Source organism: Chaetodon auriga, chromosome 11 (assembly GCF_051107435.1).
Source record: "Chaetodon auriga isolate fChaAug3 chromosome 11, fChaAug3.hap1, whole genome shotgun sequence".
Lineage (NCBI taxonomy): Eukaryota > Metazoa > Chordata > Actinopteri > Chaetodontiformes > Chaetodontidae > Chaetodon > Chaetodon auriga.
The window spans coordinates 24,855,001-24,876,224 of NC_135084.1; the positions used below are offsets into that span (position 1 = coordinate 24,855,001).

The 21,224-nt window shown below is 46.5% G+C and overlaps 1 protein-coding gene across 4 annotated transcripts in view; it reads right to left on the bottom strand.

Moving 5' to 3' along the window:
- The window catches only part of LOC143327961 (echinoderm microtubule-associated protein-like 6), a 53,190-nt gene extending 35,082 nt beyond the window's left edge, over nucleotides 1–18,108 (bottom strand). For all 4 annotated transcript variants that reach the window (XM_076742675.1, XM_076742673.1, XM_076742674.1 and 1 more), the window contains exons 1-2: nucleotides 16,255–18,108; nucleotides 1,792–1,951 (exon numbers count right to left, since the gene is read on the bottom strand). In XM_076742675.1, coding sequence (XP_076598790.1) covers nucleotides 1,792–1,951; nucleotides 16,255–16,451 — 357 coding nt within the window. In that variant the 5' untranslated portion in view covers nucleotides 16,452–18,108. The remainder of the gene's footprint in view (nucleotides 1–1,791; nucleotides 1,952–16,254) is intronic.
- Nucleotides 18,109–21,224: the final 3,116 nt, after the last annotated feature.

A 21,224-nucleotide genomic window follows, 5' to 3' on the forward strand; every position in this document is an offset into this window, starting at 1 on the left:
TAAAGAACTCCATTCATTTTTGTGAAATGTATGTTGGATGCTGGCGTACACAGTCTGGCCTTAGTTTTCGGTCAGACAAACTGCAGCTAGTCCAGAGAGTTTTGCTCTTCTTCTTTATTTGCTCCACACATGAACAAGGTGCAGGATGCTTGTATTGCTTTAGATTGTGGTTTCGCACAACAGCAAATAACGACATGGATGGCCACAACCCGGTTGTTTAGCGCTGTCTCTCCTGAATAAGACGTGCGCAGCACGCTACACGTAACTTGTCGGTCGTCCTTCGGGACTACTCGGGTCTTTCCGGTGACGTTCGATGTTGCGACGGTGACGCCCCAAACTCGGCAGAGCAGGGAAGTTTGCACAATTTTATTGCCAGTTTTGAAAGCCTGAGCTTCATGTTTTCTAGCTCCTCCTCCTCCACCTCCTCCTCCTCCACCTAATGGACAGTGACAGCAGATGCTGGTTCGCTGTGAACGGGACCTGCTGTCCGGCCTGCAGCCGCCAGCTGAGCTGCAGGGATTGAAGATGGCGCACAGCAGCAGAAAGTTGAGGAAAGTTCAACTTCGTGCAAACGTCTTCTGACACAACGCGAGAGACGAAGAGGCGCAGCAGAGGCTTGTTTGCTGCTCTGAGTCTGGATCGCCTCCAGTGCAGATCAGCTCGGGCGTCATCGTTCTATCCAAACAGGTTCAACAGCGAGGCCGCGTTAAAAACACAAAGACCACAAACAAACAACAAACAGGAGCCGAGCCGCTGCCTCGTGTCGTCAGAAAACAGCTGTCCGGTCAGAGCGGAGGATGCAAATGATGTTCATCTCACCCACAGAGCTTCACGAGAGGCCGCAGACTGACGACAGCTTCTGTCTGCGTGTGAAGGCAGCGAGAGCAGAGAAGCTGTCCACTGAGTCAGACTGTCGCCCACTCGCAGACTCAATCCACTGCTTTCACGCCGAGCTGCGCTCCCTTCGCACGGGCTGACTGACAGAGCAGCGCGTCCCTCAGCGGACTGAAAACACCTGAACGCAGCGTCCTTCACGCTGCACGCCACCGAACTCAAAGCGTGTTCGTTGGCAGCAGAAGAACTGAGTCACGGTGCAGAGTCAGTGGGAGGAAATGATGGAGCCGCTCACGATGTCAATCAAGCATAACGCTGCAGGTGACTGCGTGTGATGGACGTGTTTACTCAGGCTGCGCACACACACGACACACACTGCATTACAGAGGAGGCGTACTTCTAACCGCGTTCATCTGACAGCTGGAGTTACTCTGCATGATGAACTCTTTAATACGCTGCAGTGCCGTAAATTATTGTATTGCCTGTTTTGTTCAGGTGAGGTCAGCCTTACCTGAACGAAACACCTGAACCTCCATCTGTCACCTGTGCAACCCGGTTTAACCCTCTGACACCTCAGCCTGCACCTTTAAACTTTACAGGATCCTCCAACACCCCTCTGAGAGCCCAGCCTGAGGGGCCGCACCACAAGATGAAGATGAAGATGAAGATCTGTAAACAGCTGCACGCTCCAGCTGTGTCGCCTGCTTAGAAAATGGATGCAGATGACGTGTTACTGCTGTAGGTGTGTGTGTGTGTGTGTGTGTGTAAAGTACTGCTCCTTTATGACCTTTAGTCTTCTCTGAAGACAAAACCATCTGTTGGACACACGAAGCCGCTGAGGTCTGCAGCTTGAATCAGATGATGCATCATCAATCATTCTGTGTGTGTGTGTGTGTGTGTGTGTGTGTGTGTGTGTGAGTGTGTGTGTGTGTGTGTGTGTGTGTGTGTGTGTGTCACCTGTCCGTCAGCGCTGAAGGCGAGGCAGGCGATGCCGTGTGTGTGTCCGTCACGGAGCAGAGAGACGGTCTGGACGGTGAAGGAGTCCCACACACACACATAGGGATCCTTCCCCACCTGACCGGTCGCCACCAGGGAGCGCTCCGGGTGCAGCGCCAGGCTGAGGGCGGAGGAGAGGGGAGAGAAGGTGGAGGAGGAGAGAGAGAGGAGAGAGACAGAAGGAGGAGGAGGAGAAAGAGAGGAGAGAGACAGGAGGAGGAGGAGGAGGAGAAAGAAGAGATCAATGAGTGAATGATCATTCTCAGGTACACGTGGCTTCTCTTCGTGATGAAACAGAAGAAATCAAACAGAACAGATGAAGGTAGAGCTTCAATAAAACATCTCTCCATCTGATTGGTTAGAATTCCTGACCAACTGGTAAAAGTACTACAGTATCAACACAAAAAGTACTTCAAGTACCAAAAGTAAAAGTACTTTTTATCAGATTGTTCATACTGCATCAATGTTGGAGCTACTTTCAAATACTTCATATAGAGTCAGCTGGTTTAGGCCAGTGGGGCCCAACCAAGGGGGCAGGGCCCTTCAGAGGGTCAGCAGATCAAGCTGAGGGGTCGTCACACGATTAAAAAACAAAGGTCTGATACACAAACCTGCTTTCAGTTTTCTTTTCTCTGATCTTTGACTTTAGTGAAATGTTGAACGGTTGTTTTAAATGTTTTACGTCCTCAACACGTTCGGCTCGAGGAGGAGTCATTTCCCAAACTGAAGGTGTGTATCCGCCTTGTTTTTTTTTTTTAAATTTCAGACTTCGCTCATGCTGCACTGTTTTGTTTTTGTTTCCTTTAGTTTATGGAAGATGAAATCTGACGTCTGAATAAATAAATGTTGTAAAGACGCGTCCACCCTCCGAAACCACCTTTTGAAAAAAAGACTCTTTTTATGAACCTGTCTTCTGTCTCCGCTTTGTCTCTCAGAGGGTCAGTGTGTGTTCTCCTTTACAAAGAGGCTGCTATAAATACACTCACTGCTTAATGGCATCATTATCAACACACACACACACACACACACACACACACACACACACACACACACACACACACACTCCTCTCCGCTCTGGTGATGGTGTAATGATCCCTGATGCTTGAAGTGTGTGTGTGTGTGTGTGTGTGTGTGTGTGTGTGTGTGTGTCTGCAGTGACCTTGGCTTTTCTGTCTCGTACTTCAGTGAAGACCAGATCTGACAGAAACAGATGTGAATCTGTCCTTTTATATTCCTCAGTCTGTTTGAGAGACAGGGACAGACAGTAAAGAGAAGAAAAGTCTGTGTGTGTGTGTGTGTGTGTGTGTGTGTGTGTGTGTGTGTGTCAGTAAAGGTCAGTGTTGGTATGAAATAGTAGAACAATAAAATGAACAGAAACAGGTGCATCTGTCACAAAGCCCCATTGATCTCAAGGATGCTCTGCGCACACACACACACACACACACACACACACACACACACACACACACACGTCTCAACATCGACTCTACTGCCAGCCAATGAGCCTGCTAGCTGCTGTGGTTTCCATGACGACCACATCACCAAGGGCGCGGGAGCTGACGATTGAACACGACAACTGTGGAGTCAAGGTCAAACACCACAAAACACACACGCACACGCGCACACGCACACACACACACACACCTGAACTCCCCTCCCCTGCAGGCTGATATGTGACGACTTCATGTTTTACACTCTGAATCATTTATCTGATGCTTTTGTTTTGCTTCAATAAAACTTTTATTTTGAAAATACCAAGATATTTGAGTGTGTGTGTGTGTGTGTGTGTGTGTGTGTGTGTGTGTGTCTGATGTATTTACATTCATGTCACTGAAGTGATGTTCATGACTCAAAGACACTTAGCTATCAAGTACTACTGCTGTAGTACTTCCACTGCCACTGATGGTGCCTGCTACTACCCACTACTACTTGTACTAGACTTACTATGTGTATTGCTGCCTGGAGTACTACAGTCACCTCTACTGCCAGTTAAATCAAATTTACACTTTAAAATAACAGGATAGAAATCGCCTCACAATCAAACCTAAAATACAGAAACAGATTCCTAAAAAACATCAACAATCCAAAAAGAAAATATGAAATCAAGACAAACACACAAACAAAAGAATAAACACAGAACTGGCCTGAAAGTCAGTGGAAGAAACTCGTTCATCTCAGACTCATATAAGAGACAGGAGGTCGAGACAGGAAGTGACATCAGCTCTTTGATTCCACAGCCATGCTAGCTGCAGTTAGATGCTAACATTAGCATGCTAACGTGACCACAAGGACAAAGATGCTGAACATGTTGAGGTTCACCACCTTAGGTGCTAATTTTAGCTAATTAGCACTAAACTCAAAACACAGGTGGTGAAAATGTCGTTAGTTTTGCAGGTATTGAGTCAGAAACTGAAGTACTGGACGAATGAAAACGTTGACCTGACGGTGGCGCTGGATTAACCAGTTATATTACACTCAGAGTCACAAACATGAACCTCTAGTACTAAAAGAGATTCACTGTCTGGAAGTCAGAGCGTCTGACCTAAATCTGGTGCCCAGGAGGGCGGCGAGGCAGCGGCGAGGCAGCAGCGAGGCACAGACACTGTGAGGTGACGGACAGGTGCACACAGGTGACCTAAAGCAAGTCGTCGTCATGGTTTGGCTGCTGACTGACACACTGACATCCCCCGAAAAGTAGAATACATACAAACGGAAACTTTCAGAAATACCACTGAAAAAGGCCCCGCCTCTCACTGTGCAGATAACCAATCACGCATTAGCTAATGGGGAAGCACTTGGAGTGGCCAATCAGATCTCAGGGGGGGAGGCTGAGGATCGTTATCGTAAAGCTGCTCCTCCAGAACTTGACAGCCGACAGCAAGCAGGAGGCGCTATCGGCTAATTCAGCTAACAGTTAATGTGCCAGTTTCCCAAATGTAAACACACTGACGATGATGATGATGATGCACAGACACACCTGACCACAATCCAGAGGCAGCACAACAGTGTTCAACCATCCAATAAAAACACGAGCCTGAACCTCAACTTCAGACGAGCTAATGTGGCAGCAGCTGAGAAACTCTTCTCTCCTCCTCCTCCTCATCTTCCTCCTCCTCCTCCTCCTCCTCCTCCTCCTCCCTTCACTCCTCTCGTTTCTGTTTCTCCACTTTTCTTTCACTTTGCTTTAAATGCTTCCATTTTCCTTTTGGCTGCGTTCACTCTCCTCCTGCTCTCCTGTTCACATCCTGGGTACAAACTGCCATCTGTTTTATTGAAACACCACCAGCCAGGTCACACACACACACACACACACACACACACACACACACACACACACACACACACACACACAGCGGAGTCCCTCTTGGCTATTTATAGAAGCTGCACTTACTTCAATAGCTGCTAATAATACACAGTTGTGTGTGTGTGTGTGTGTGTGTGTGTGTGTGTGTGTGTGTCTGTGCAAACAAAGTGTGGAGGAGAGATAATGTGATTTATAAATGATTCACCTGGAGAGAGACAGAGACAGACAGACAGACAGACAGACACACAGACACACAGACAGACACACAGACAGACACACAGACAGACAGAGACAGACAGAGACAGACAGACAGACACACACACAGACAGAGACAGACAGACAGACACACAGACAGACAGATAAACTGGTGCAGCAGTGATTAGTTTAAGCAGACACACATGTCAGGATTGACTAACGAACATGTTTTCTATGTTGATGACTTTGAGTCCTTCAGAGTTCATGAGTGTGATTCTGAATCAGAAACTACATGAAGACAAACGTGGGATTTGTCTCAGGTCCTGATGAAGGTGAGGAGGAGATGACGGAGCGTAAAGGCTTCGACGTGCTTCTCAGGGCTGCAGGTGACTCTGCACACACCTGTTCACACGTTTCGTTACTTCCTCCTGTGTCCTCTCACACCTGTCTTCAGTTTGAGTCCGTCTCACTGTCGGCCTGTTTGACACTCGTGTCCTGTCCAGTTTTGCACCGCTCTGTGTCTGCTGTCGTTGTTGTGATGGCCACTAGAGGGCCTGGTCACGTGACGTTTTCAGAATCTGAACAGTCGTTTCTCTTTATCGAGGCTACGTGTTTGTCCACAGCGTCCGTTCAGACAGACGGACAGACGGCGAGTTAGTTTACAGGACAAGTCTGACAAACCGCCTGAACGTGAGCAGCAGCGTCTGTTTCCTGAAGAGGCATGAGAGGCCGCCGCCGCCGCCCGCGAGGAGATCTGACTGAAGGCAGGCAGCCTGGGAAACATTCATCATAGGAATTAACTGGGAATGAACGTGTACACACACACACACACACACATTTTAAAAGTGGCAATTAAATTCAACTGAACACACAGCCTTCGATTAATATTGTAAATGTCATATGAATAATAAATTAAATAGCCTTTGTGTAAGAATGAGTGAGTGTGTGCACGTGTGTGTGTGTGTGTGTGTGTGTGCGACGTCCTTCCTGTTTGTGCTCAAACATCCTCCGCTGCTCTTCCTCTCAGTTCACTTTCTTTCCCGTCTGATGAAGCTCTCAGTGCAGGGTCGCAGCAGCCGTGACCTCTGACCTCTGACCTCTGACCTTTGACCTCCTCCAGCTGAGGCTCGTTCTGTCTCTCAGGCAGCTTCACAAACAGCAAACATGCAGCTATGAATAAAACCAGCGTAGGTGAGTCTATTTATAGCAGGTGGTGAAATCAGGGCAGCTTCTATAAATAACCCAGAGGAACTCCTCCTCTGTGTGTGTGTGTGTGTGTGTGTGTGTGTGTGTGTGTGTGTGTGTGTGTGCATAATATAACAATAGCGTGATTTCCCCAGTCGTCCTTGTCGGGATAAATGAGAACACCGGAGAATCTCTTGTGTTAATATTTTCAGACCAACAGCGTCGCTCTCAGCTCGTCTTCTGCTGGTTTCAGTTTGATTGTTCAAATAAAACAACGTACTGCATTCAGAGTACACATGTACTGTTTGACATTACTACTACTACTATGCATAATACTGCTGAGTCAGCTCTCAGTCGTACATTTTTCAAGACGAGTCTAAATCAAGTCTCAAGTAATTTGAAACAAGTCCAAGTCATGCTGAGATCTTTCAAGCTGTCCAGGACAAGCAGGTCTCAGGTCAGCCCTAAATCATGGCAGACAAGTCGATCGAGCTCACGAGTTAAACAAGTTCAAGTCTCAAGTCATTCAAGAACAGTCCCAGTCAAGTCACAAACCGCCAAGTCTCTAGTGATTCGTGACAAGTTCAAGTCTAGTCTGACATCTTTGGACAACAAGTCCAAGTCATGCCTCGATTGGACAAAAAAAAAAAGTCCTAAGCCTCAGTGGGTAAGAATACGAAGATGAGACCAAGTCACGTCGAGTCTTTAGAGTCACACGTCAAGTCCATGCCAACATTTCAGGTCTTCAGCGTGACGTCTCAAGTCTACAAGTCCTCGACAGGTGTCCAAACACAGCTGACGGAGGCAGCAGGTAATCAATAAATTCACAGATCATTTTCTCCTTTTGGTTTGAGGACCTGAGGCTCGATTTGAACGCTGCTGTCTTCTTTTATCAGCTCTGTGGTTTGTTTTTGTCAGTGAGTGAAACTGGTCCTGAAAACATGAGGCGTGAAGCTATAATCCATAAGAACGTCTGTTCGGTTGAGCAGCAGTAAATATAATCAAGGCTTTAAGGGAAATGTCGCAGCGAGCTGTTCGGTCGTGTGATCGAAACTAAAAATTCTGCTCCAAACAAAATTTATACGACATGTGAAGAATTAAAAGTCGGTGGGAGCTGCCATGCTGAGGAAACTCCTCGTTCTCACTGTTGCCCAAAAGTCGCTGCTGGGTTTCAGTTTCCTCCAGAGAGGGAAGAATAAGAAGTGGATGGATAAGAAGTCTAATATCTGCCTCCGAGGGAGGAACATTTTCCTAAAATAAAGTCTACATCTTCTCTTCTTTTAAAGGCACGATAAGGAGTTCGCCCTCCCTTTATGTCCCTCTCTCTCCTCATAATAAGCAGCTTAGATTCAGTTTCCAGACCTTTCAGAATTGCACTGAAGAGTGACATAACACCCCGAGGGGTTTGTGTGTGTTTGAGTAAATCTGTGTGGAGGGAAAATGTGCGCTCGTGTGTTCGAGTGCCAGCAGATCGTGGGAACATTGGTGGCTGCGGGGCAGATTGGCGGTGGGATGCTGGACAGATAATTTCTGAGTCATCATCTTAATGAAGACCACTGAGCTGTGAATCCACAGAGCCACCAGGCCTTCGCCGCACGCTGCCGCCATTAACGAACTCTGTCAAACGAGGAAAAAAGCAAAGAAACGAGGCTTCGAGGAAACACTTCCTCCGCTCCTCTCACAGGTCTCCATCAGACACAACACCTCCACCTTTGCCAGGACTCTTTTTGTGCACAGTCAAAAGTGTTGTTGTTGGACATAAGACAAAAGAAGAAGAGCGGAGTCGTGACTGTTTGTAAAAACACAAGCAGAAAGTGTGAAGAAAGACCTCATCCCTGAAGTGATGCCTCTTAAAACCGACAGGTTGGAAAAAGGTCGGGTTAACAAGAGCGGTCACACTTCCTTCAGCTTATCAATGAGACTCATCAAAGACAAATGGTCCCAGATGGTGCCAAGACAGGACAGTAGTGGAGGAGATTTGTCTCAGACTGAAAAAGAGTCCACAAAGTCTGTAAAGCAAATCAGACAGAGCAGAGAGCAGACTGACACCCGGCACACAAAGAGCTGTGAAAACTGACCCTCCAACAGCAAAAAACTGCTAAATCTCACAAGTTCAGGCATCCAGATCAGTGTAACAACATTTCCTCAGTCCCACCAGCTCGTCTTACAGGTTTTATCTCAGTTTCAAACTTCACAACATCACCGTCGCTGCTAACTTAACTTCCTTTCACACAACATGCTGACAGTACCACGGGCAGCGTCGTTCTGCTGACAGTGAACGCATCGCTGGCTGCGAGGCCGCCGGCTAACAGCGCTGACAACAGCAAGGCTAGCTCTGCTTTTCATCAGCTTAGCCAATTAGCATAGCCTGTTTCCCCTGGTGAGAGGGAAATGAGCTACGCTACGCTTGAGAGGAGTCCACACACACACGCACGCACGCATGCACACACACACACACACACACACACACTTACATTCACCTCCTGGAGACTCACCCTCACCTTATCCTAACCTTTACCCAAATCTTCACCCTGAAATGTAGTGATTTATGTTATGGGGACTTGCATTTTGTCCCCAAAAGACGGCAAGTCCCCACAATGTGAGTAATACACACCATGTCACACACACTCACACACACACACACACACACACTTGCTCAGAGAGCCCCAGGAGTCCCTGCTGGTTAGCCTCTGCAGCTCTGTTGGAGCGGTTCAGGCTGAATTGGTTGGTTTTGTGGATGCTGATGATGAAGATGAGCCGGAGGTCGCTCTGACAGCCTGCCTGCTCTCTGTGTTAGAGGATGCATGAAGTCCAACACGCCTCCAACCAGCAGTCACATGACTTCTACCACAGGGGAAGGAGGGCTGCGAGCAAGACTGTTCATGTGTATTTTTACATAGTTGTAATGTTATTTTGAGTAAAGGATCTGAGTACTTCATACTGTGTGTTTGTTTTTGGGGCAGACAGGAAGGAAAAACATGAATTAATAGAAAACATTTAGAGGGTGATACGAGTGGATGTTATCTGCAAAAAAAAGCACCACTACAATATGTTTCCTTCGACTGAATGTGACCTAAACTCATCCAGTAAAGATGTGAATCATCAGGGAGCAGCTCAGCGTGTGTGTGTGTGTGTGTGTGTGTGTGTGTGTGTGTGCGTGTGTGTGTGTGTGTGTGTGTTACCTGTACCTGAATGTGTGTGTTTGTGTTTCCATTGAACCTCTCAGGTGATCTGTACGTCAACACAGAACCCAGCAGACATTCAACACTCTGCACCTGGAAACATAAACAGCAACACAGGCTCTGTGTGTGTGTGTGTGTGTGTGTGTGTGTGCGTGTGTGTGTGTGTGTGTGTGTGTGTGTGTGTGTGTGTGTGTGTGTGTGTGATAGCCACAAAGCTTCTCTTATTCGTGGCTCTACAGCAGATACATTCAGGCTGATGTCTTTTAATTTCCTCCAGAAAAAGCCACATGACAGGCGCCTGACGAATCAGGGAAGGACACGTTCTGACTGATAAGACCCGATCAGGAAGTGAACGTGACATTTATGTCGTTGTTTCCAGAAGACATTTTCCATCTAAAACATTGTTGGCAGCGTCTCCAAAAGTGGTGTCAAGGTAACAAAAATCACGTGTTTTAAAATGAAAATGTAGTGTGGATGCAGTCAGACACCAGCTGAAGATCCAGATAGTTCCCTCAGGAGCTGGAGGAGACCAAAAACAGAGCTAGAAGATAGAGAATACACGAGCAGCTGTTTGCATACACGTTCAACACGTCAACTTAAAACGTGAAGATGTGTTAACGTTGTGTTCATGAGCCGTTTCTGCTGAAAACAAGTGGAAATAAAAGGAGAAGAGATGAGCTCATCCTCACCAGCTGGACCTCCTTCAGCTGCTGAGCTTCACATGATGGTTACTTTTATCCAGTGAAGCAGAAATACCAACAAACATTATGATGTCCTCTGGTTTACTTCTGTGTGTGTGTGTGTGTGTGTGTGTGTGTGTGTGTGTGTGTGTGTGTGTGTGTCAGTTGGTTGGTCAGGTTCTGCCTGCAGGCGACCAACAGGAAGTGGGACAAGAGAGGAATGAAAGGAGGAAGAGAGGATGACAGAGAGAGAAAGAGTCTGTAGAGATGAACTGAACACACACCAACACACAACGCACTAACGCACAACGCACTAACGCACGGCGCACTAACACACACATCCTTCAGTCACACTTCATCCTCATTTATCTCTTTAAATATGAGACATGAGCAGAATTCATTCTGCGCTTAGAAGAGAAACAGATGTGATGAGTTAAAGTGAAGAGCGGCTTTATTATTATCAATATTCTGGAGTCACACACACACGCACACAGACAGACACACACACACACACACACGCACACACACACAGACACACACACACACGCACACACACACACACTCAGAGAAAGACGCTGTTGCCAACCAGCCTGTCAGATGCAGCTTTTAGAGACGCACTCGATGCCAACACCCTCCGTCAGTGCGAAGAGGTTTCGTCAGCTGAACCAGTCGCAGTGGCTGAATTAATTGTGGATGATATGATTTTATCTACGACACTGATTCCAGAACAGTTTGGACGCTACGCAAAACATAAATGAGCAGAATGTGACGACCTGCTAATCCTTGATGCCATAAACAGTCCAAAGACAATGTATTTAATGTCTGAGCTCATCAGCTTCATTGATTTGTGTAAATATCTGCTTATTGTGAATCTGATGCAGCAACACGATTCAAAAACACCTGTTTGGTTCATTCCACAGGTGCATTGGTAACAGGTGACAGTGTCATGACTGGGTATGAAAGGGGCAAAATTGAGGTTCACCACTTTGTGGACACATGATCGGATAAAGGAGCTCAGTTTTACTCATGTTTTAAACAGAGTCCAGCCTTTTTCGGAACATTTGGACTGAGACGATGAAGAGGAGCGAGGAGACGAGAGCAGGTGAACTCGAGCTGCTGAGCAGATCTGAGCTGAGCTCTTTCAGCAGTCTTGATAATGATTGCCGCTATTCAGCAGCTTCACTGCAGAGGAGCATAAAGGCTGATCGCCCCCCGGGAGGCCTCGGCCGTGAAAGAGCCAGTGAAAGGAAAAGACAGTCCCACTCTCTGCTTTTCAGAAAAACTCAACATGGATTTAATGCGTCAACATGGAGCCTGCAATTACTGAAGCGATCCATCAGGCAGAGCGAGAGAAGCCAGCGCAGTTATGATTCAGAGCTTTCAACACAAGCAGCTGCAGAAAGGAAGGAAAACTCAACACAACTGAACGAAAATGATCCGAAAAATTCACATTTCACAGGATCCTCCTGGTGGTTTTTCTGCTTTCTCTTCACAAACTAACTTCTTAACCTCCATAAAGAACTTCTAGTCTCACTTCTTGTCTTTTTTTAACTCTCCGTAGCGCGGCGACCTCTGACCTCCTCACTTCTGGCTGCTCGTAAAATCTGCTGATCTGGGATCTGATTTTATTCTCCGTCGCCCTCGCTGAAGCCGGCCTGGATCGCAGCGCTGGCTGAGTGACTAAAATGCAAATGTAATTACTTCCTCCGTCGTCAGCTCCAGGTTGTGGGTGGAGGAGAGCAGCCGCAGTGCAGCAGGCACCAACTTCAACCCTGAAGTCAACGCTGACATCTGTGTGATTCTTCAGCATCTCTGGAACATTTGTGTTTCTGTGTTTCCTGGTTTCCCGCTGAACGCAGTCTGACATGTTTTAATGAATCATGCAGAGATCAGGAATCAAGGAAGGGAAAGTCGCCTTGAGACAGGTCCAGGTCAGTCCAGTAGGAGCACAGAGCGCTGGGAAACATCAAGAAAGGAGAAAGGAAGACGTCTTCTTCTTGACGCTCGCTCTCGGGTCACCAGATGACTGAACACACGTCGGCTTCAGATTCATCCGGCAGCAGATTCAGCGTCGGTTAAAGTGTGATTTGCTAACAGCGACGGCCTGCAGCAGATCTGAGGAGCAGCTACAGACGTGTGATCGGCTGAGGCTCGGGCTGAACTCTGTGAGGAAGTTTTTCGAGTCTGAGCTCAGACCAGATCTCCTCTCCATCCATTTGGAGCGTGATGGTGTGTTGGCAGATTTCCACCGTAACAGCACCGGCTGTGGTGCCAGTAGTGATGAAGAGGCCAATGCATCAGACCGGGCCAGCGACGGCGACATTTCCTGCAGCCAGCACTAACCCAGATACTGCTGCTAGTGTGTCTGTGCACACTGCACGCCTTTATCGCTGAAAAACAGTCCAAAATATGTCACCAGGGGCTTCATCCCGGTGAGAAAAAGACGTCCGTTTAATCTGAACTCAACCAGAAATGTCAAAATAACAGCATCAGATTTTAAGAGGAGCTCATCTTCTGTGCTATATAATGTATTTTTGTAGTTTTTAGTGATTTGATGTCGTAGATCTGCAGAGAGGAGAGTTTTCAAACCTACATTAGTGAGTTTTTCCACCATTTCAAGGCGAATAAATCAGTTAAATCATCTTCGATCACAGTCTGAATTCCTCTCGAGAAGCAGAAGTTGAATCATGCTTCAATAGTCAAAGCCACCACAGTGTGTAGAGGTGACACAGCAGCATTCAGAGCACACACAGCATCCCTTCATACAGCTGTGAGGGATCATTTGGCACCAACACAAATCTAACACTCCCATCAGCGAGCACGGCCCGGCCGAGGCAGCATCCAGCTTTTCAATCAGTGTGACACACACACACACACACGCAGCTCCGCAGGCTGCAGCTGATTGGCCTGCTGTATAAACTGTCCAAACGTGCCCGCTGCTCCGGTGACTCACGGCTGTTTGGTGTCGGTGAGCTCGAGGTGACGCCTTCAAATGACAAAACAACCAAATTCAGAAACATGTGGCAGATACGGAACGATATGTGCAAACAGTAACGCAGCATTAACAATCCACCGCGCAGTCCTGTGACACCACCTCCACCTCAATATCAGCCGTTTGCATGTTTGTGTCACCTGCTGAACGTCAGTCCAGCCTTCTCCCTCTTCCAGCTCTGCTTTTGGTCTCCTCCAGCTCCTGAGGGAAACATCTGCCTCTTCAGCTGCTAAACGCTGCACCACGTCCACCAGCTGGTCTCTGACTGAGTCTGAGACCAACCAGACAGGAAATGTTCCAGAAAACCAAAACCAGCGGCTAAAAGAGGCTAAAAAGCTCCGTGGAGCTGCAGAGAGGCTTCAGCTCTGTGAAACTCTGTCACAGTCCGACCTGAAAGGGAAACACTCTGTTATATAATCATCAGATAATCCCAGATTAGAGGTTTTTGGTGTTTGTGAACTGGTTTGACACATTCTGAACAACTGCTTAATTAGTCCCTGCAGATCCACAGACCGAGCTCCAGGTTTTAAAGGTGTTTTCCAGGATTTTGAGTTGGATCAGTTCATATGTGATGAGCGATGGCAGAGACCTCCCCCCAAATAAAGTCTGTGTGATAAAATGTGATGGGATTACGTGAACTCTGGGTTATTTTGTTCAGGTGAGAACGGCGACATTCATCACCTGAAAATGCATCTGGCTGCTTAACGAGATCAGCGCCGCGCAGCTCGTTAGCAGCTCGTCTCAGCTGAACCTCCTGCTCGTCCTGTTTTATTAGATTTGGAAACATTACTCAGCATTGTTATCCACAGACTGTGATGTGTCATCGGCTGAAATGAGAAACACGTTTTATCTCCGCTGTGTTGACGTCTTTATGCTGCCTTCACGCTCCCTTGGAGGGTTTCCTGCACTGTTTTTCACGCTTTGTGTCTTTAAAAAAATCACTTAAAGTCACTATTTGTGCGACCACGAGGTCTCTCTTCAGGTGTAGATGCTGTCTGGAGAAAACAGTTTCCTCTTCCTGCTATGAAGACACTGCTGTCCTGCTCCCAGTTTATGTGATGAATGGGCCATATTTCCACACTGATGAGACCGTTTTACATGTTTTTCTCCCTGAGGCTCCTGAGGCGACGTCTGTGTGACACATCAGACCTGAGAGGATGACAAACCTTCATGGATGAACTGAGAGCAGCGACTGAAGGGTAAAATCTATATATCAGCGTTTCCACTTATGTACCTGATGTCAAACAACATGCATGAAATCCTCATTCAAAGCCCAAACAGCTGCTTTGTGACGGAGCAGAGACATGTTTCTGTTTAGATTTTAGCTTCTGTCAAACCGGAGGATAAACTGAAGTGTGTGGGAGAGATGAAACCCTGCCGGCGTTTCTAAAAAACATCGCAAATGAAAAAGAGATGAAACATCCAGATGAGTAAGAGGAGAGGACCCGTCGCCCCGAGACAAAATCCAACTGCTGTCAGAAGAGGAAGGTAAAAGTCCAAACAGGCTCCAATCTGCTGTTTTCCTGCCTGATGTGACTGAAGCTGCTTTCATTCAGTCGAGTTAACCAACCGTGTTTCTGACAGCCCACATACAGACGTAACCACCAAGATTCATCAGCTGGTTGTATAATGTTAATATGAGCCTCAGCGTCAGATTTCTGTATCTCCGCTCACGTTTCAAACCTTTGGATCTGATGCTGGATCATAAATATAAGACCTGGCAGTAATGAGTGTTTTCCCTCTGTGACGTAAATCATGACTGACGCCCAAAACAAATGACCAGAAAACAAAGTGATGTCTTTGAATTTGACAGTGATGGACATCTTTTGTTTGTCAGGCTCATAATAACCGACAGCAAATGTTTTGAGGTGTTCATTTGATGATTTGTTGTTGTAGATTTACATCCTGTCACACGGCTGATTGGTTTCATCGAGCCGCAGGAGGAGAAATCAAAGCTGGCTGAGAGACCTCGACACGCTGCAGCCAATCAAACACAGACGTCCAATCAGACTCCAGCAAAGACACACGTTCTCTAACTTCACAGCGTGAACACACACAATCCACTGCCAACATCTTTAACGGGGAAATTCCTCATATTTTATGTGTTTATAGTAAATGTTGTCAACTGCTCCAGCTGTGCCTACATGTACCAGGATGCACTGCGTTCCATGTTGCACACGCTAACGTCCATCACCATCCAGCACCCAACAAGAACGGCCTGTTTCCGTTGATATCGGAGGGAAACGTCGCCGTTCTCTGGGCGGCTCAGGTTCTGTCTACGTTTAACTGACCTCCTGCTCTTCACTGCGGCGCCACCATCAGGACAAACTTACAGAGATTTAAAGAGCAGATGAATCATTAAGATGGGTCGCCAGCAAGGTTTTACACTGTTTGCTTTTTTAACTACAGGCCGTTTGCAGTCACGTGACGTTAAATTCAGATGGAGGGCAGGAAGTGACAACTGTGAAAGAGGAGATGGAGAAAAGTTCTTACTGGGCTAATTTAGACGAAACTATGAAGAACAACTTCTCAAACTTGATAAAAGCTCCGCCTGGGTTCTCAGTTTGATCGATTGGAGAAACCGTAAATGACACAAACATCTGCATTTTAAAGTGTGTTAAAGTGCTCCCCGCAGTCACTTCCTGCCCTCCATCTGCAGTTCGCCCCACAAAAAAGACTCATGACATCACCTGCAAACAACCTATAGGAGGAACTTTATAATTGATCAGTTAAAGAAATTGACATTGATTAAATTTTCTGTTGATCAATGAAAACGTTTGTTGCCTTTAGCACTTTAAGAAGAAGAGTGAATGTTACTGAATTAGTTCTGTCGGTGTTTTATGACGTTTTCCATGTTTTCAGGTGCAGGTGTTGCAGCAGTCTTACCTGATGATGTCATCGTTGTGGCCCAGGTAAAACCTCTGGCTGTGCTCTCTGGTGTTGTAAACCACGCCGACCCCGGCCACGAAGTACACCACCTCCTTCCCGGCGGTGTAGTACAGATTATTCCGGCACTGGTGGCCCCGGTACCCATAGACCCAGTCCAGTCTGAGCCGGCAGCCCGGGGCGCTCCGGTCCGACATGTTGACTCATGTGACGGGACACCGTGTCCGGCGGTTCACTCCTGCTTCTTCTTCTGGTCTCAGATCCTCCAGCCCAGAACAGATGATCAATTAACTGACACTCATCAACTCACACTTTCCTTCAGCTGAGCTGGTGTCGGTGGTTTAGCTGCTAGCAGCCTGAACACATTATTTTTGGTGGAAATATGATGATTTTTCACTTTGGGCTGATTGTTTCTAAAGGTTTTTGCTCTGTTACAAGAGTTCATGTCATCAGTTCTTAAATTTCATGAGTTCAAGTTTTAGACAGCAAGTTTTCTTTGACTCTTCATCCCTAATTTCCTTGTGGACATGATAAATACATCAGCAGACACATTGATTAGTCTAATATAAAATTCAGAATAATCAACATTTTCGTTGGATGCTGGTCCATCAGAGAGGCTGAATCATGGATGTGAAGTTCCTCCCTGGAGGTTTATCATCCAGCTGACGTTACTTCATAACAATTTGTTAAATTCTGGATTCATGTAAACTGTCTGAAGGAATAAAACTTTAGAAATCAAACCTTTGTGCTGATGGTTCCTGTCAAAGTGTCTGACAGCTCGCTCCTTACTCTGCACCTGCCACCCTCATCCTCATCCTCATCATCCTCAGGGCTGCTGCTCAATGAGAAACTCCTGATTCAGAGAGATTCTGCTCACCTGACTGCACTTTAACATATTAACATTCCTCAAAGGACAAATTGTGTTTTTATTGATCTCAATAGGAAGTTCATATCGATCCCAGCATGCTTTACGGTATTTAACAGCTACAGCGAAGACCTGGTGGGGTTACTTCAGGTTTTTCCAGCTACAGGCGCGCGCTCTGAGCCTCATTCATAATTTCCACCTCAGCCTGGAATATTTCCTCCACCCTCAGACACGCTGAAGCTGAATCTTTACTTTCCCAAAAAGAAAAAAGGAGAAAAAACACGATGGAGGAGCAGAAACAGAGGAAACATCCGGACGCGTCTGGAAAGTTCCAAAAAACCAAAGAGACAAAAACAGCAACACAACTGATGGAGGATTCTGCTCCTGGAAAATATAATCCCTCCTCACACTAATCCTCGACCTCGGCACCAGCCATGGTTACTACAGCTCGGCCGCCTCCTCTGCTGAAGCCCCCGGCGCTCGCATCCTCCCTCCGAGGAGCGACGCACGGCGCGGGAGGTGGAGACGGAGCCAGCGGAGGCTCACAGACCCATTCACAAATCTGTGCGGGAGTAAAATCCACCGGAGTCAGGAGGACAGGGTGTGTAATAATCCAGAATCTCAGAATAAAAGAGGAGGTTCCCACTGTGGAACAGAGGGAGACACGAAGAGAAGGAGGGAGGGAGAGCGACACAAACAAGAGTTTAATCACCGCAGATGATCCAACTTCAGCGGGCAGAGGAGGGGAGAAGCCCCGGCTTCACACCGCAGCATCCCGGCCGGATGACGGGAGAGGAAAGTCCTGATTCCCGGCAGGAGGACAGAGCATCCTCCCGCTGCAGCCGAGTCCCTCCACCCACAGACAGACAGACGGACAGACAGACAGACAGGTGGAGTGACAGACAGACGGACTCAGCTCATCAGGAAAGCGGACTTCAGACGCCTAATGGAGACCCTCCCTGACCGCCGAGCATCATCTCTGTGATGTTTTCTCGCTCGTTATCGGACTGACGAGCAAAAGCATCAAGTGAACACACAGCACATCCTCACACAGCGTTTCCGGTGAGAGACCTGAAAAATAAAAGCCCGCAGCGTCAGCAGGAGGTGACGGATGCTGCACAGTCCCGCTGCTCCTCAGTGACATCCAGCAGAGTAACCGAGTACATTTACTCAAGTACTCCACTTCCCAGGAGGTGTCAGTCAGACGGTGCTGCTCAGAGAGATTTTAGTGAAAAAAGGCAAACTGCAACCATAAATGAGACGACCCGTCTCCCTCATCTGCTGACCCTTTGAAGGGGCCTGAACCCCAGGTTGGGCCCCACTGTATAGAAAGTAGCTGACAGCAGCTCCATCAGTAAAATGCTGCTAATAATCAGTTCAAAGTAATTTTAAAATACACGATTTTTACTTCTGATACATGATGTACACTTTGCTGAGAGTACTTATTGAATGGAGTATTTCTACATGGTTGTTTTGGTACTTTTACTTCAGAAAAGGTTTGAGTTTGTTAGTTTCTCTTTCAGTTTCATTTTAACCTTCAGCTCTTCAGTTTCATGGAGAGACAATATTTTAATTTGTTTCATACTGACTGGTGACTCTTTTTTTTTTTTTTTTTTTTTTTACATAAAAAGGCTCATATACAAACAGGCTCATGTCTTGGATTCTTGAACTCATTATTGTGACTGTTATCACGCTGTGACTCTTATGTTGAAGGTGGACTCGCTACACTTCCGGTCGTATTGTGGCGACTTGTCGCGCGCTTGTGACAGCAGCTCGGACTCGGGAGGTAACCGTGACGCACGGAGAGAAAACACCCCGGCTCCGCTGGAGAGGACGCACGACCGCAAAGGACTGTGGGACTTTGTGTTTGCGCCGTTCATCATCAGTCACGGAATAAAAACTACAAATCCCAGCAGCGGCGGCGGCGGAGGAGCTGTCCGCGGTGCTGAAGAGAGGAAGCTGAGGGAGAAACGTGTCAGCGAGGGAGAATTTACAAGAACATGAAACAGAAACAAACAGAAAATCTGACAGATGGTGACAAAAGAAAACCAAAGAAGAAGAACGTCTTTCCAAAACATCTAAAAATAAAATGTGAAGTATGGATATAAAGATTTCCACCGCGTGAACGAACAGGTCTGTGAGGATGGATGAAAGTTTGACACGCAGAGGTTTTCTGACCGTTTCATGAACTCTGATCACGTTTCTTCAGTGACACGTTTATCTTTGTCTTCAGTTTCTTCACACTTCAAAACGTTTCGTCTCCAGAATCTGAATCTTTTTGAAGCTTTTGAGCGAATCATTTAGGAGCTTTTGGAGTTAATTAATTTGGCTAATTTTGAGAAATATTCTCTGTAACTGAGTGAAAAAGGTCACGCTGAAGGCGAAGGCCTCTGGTTTGTGTCACTGATGACTGTTTGTCCCGCTCAGATCAGTCAGGAGCACGTTTCACCTGAAGGTGATGACGTCACTCTAAACGTCATAATTCAGGCTAACGACTGTCTCCCACACAGCAGGACCTTATTTCTGGTTTGATCCCAGAACGAATCGATGAGTTTCAGTCAGTCAGGGAATGGCTGTTTGTGCGGGCTGGTTTTTGGTTCGTGTGCATTAATGTGACCCAGCGGGACGCTTTAAACCCTCAGAGCGGGTGGATTCAATCAGAGAAGCTCCACAGAAGATCAGCGGCTGTCTGAGGGCTCAACCAAAGCCTGATGAGGGGTTTTCTGCTGTATTTCTACTTTTACTTAAATAATCTGAATACTTCTAATACGGTTATTCTTCTGAACTCACCTGCAAACACCTGAGACCTGCTTAAAATGGATGAGAGAAACAATACAGTGTCATTTGTGATTTACTCTCTCTCTCTCTCTCTCTCTCTCTCTCTCACACACACACACACACACACACACACCTGTGGATGGAAACAGCAGATGCAGATGAAGCAGGTCACACTGCGCTGCTGTTTGAATCTTAAACGTTTCAGAGATTAGACAGAGCCCATACAGGAAGTAGACTCGTTCATTTTCACTCGTCTGTATCATCATCATGATGCAAACAAGCAAAGTCTGAGTTGTGTTTGAGATGAAAGGTGGCCTTCATCAGTGGGTGGAGTTTAATTAAGTTAAACTAATTAATTTAAGTACATTTACACAAGTAAACGAGTATTTGAAGCTGTTTTCTTCTTCGACTCCTCTGCACGTCTACATGTTGAATACTTGCTGCTCGTTGGTTCAGATTTACGTTCAGGACATGAAGCATCTTCTCATGAAATAAAACATGATGTTTTTCTACAGATCAGGCTGCTCGACACGTTTGTCTGGAGGCTTCAGAGAAGTTTCTAAATGAGCTCTTAGAAATCACGCGACCGTCTGCAAACTGCTGGTCGTTTTGCGCCATCTTGTGGCCAAAACACAAAAACACACTGAAGATTATTCTGATTGTAGAGCAGCAGAATAAAAACACAAACTCTCACATCAGAGCCACGAAATGAAACTAAACTGGTCGAACATCATCTCTTAAAACAGCTCAGAGTCTTTTATCAGTGAGATCCATAAACAGTTTGTTTATCAAATGACTAAAATGATGAAGTTTTAAGGTCACTTTTATCACTTTGGTGTCGTCTGGAGTTTATTTTTGAAAGCTGAGATAATCGTTTTAACCAGGAGGTGGCAGCAGAGTCCAGAGCTCCGGACAGGATGTGACGATCTGATCCAGGCAGACATGAAGCTTCACCAGCTGAACATTTTATCTTTGGTCGGTCTTAAAAATAACCTTAAATCCACTGACAGACTGCTGTTTGATTTTCAGGAGACTCTTTGAATCCTCCCTCCTCTGCATACAAAAAACATCTCTAGAACAACATTAAATCATTAACACAGAAAAAGAGAAGCGGACCTCGAACGCAGCCCTGAGGATCTCCACCTCCAGTACTTCTAAAATCAGGTAATACTCCGTTTCTCAGACTGACTCCAGGCTCCTTCACATTCAGACAAGAGGAGATTTTTTTAATAGATTGATTTACTGCTTCATGTTTGATACTTTAAAATAAAACATCAGCGTTTGTTCACTCGTTAGAGCTGAAACCAGCCGTGCAGCCTGTGAAAAT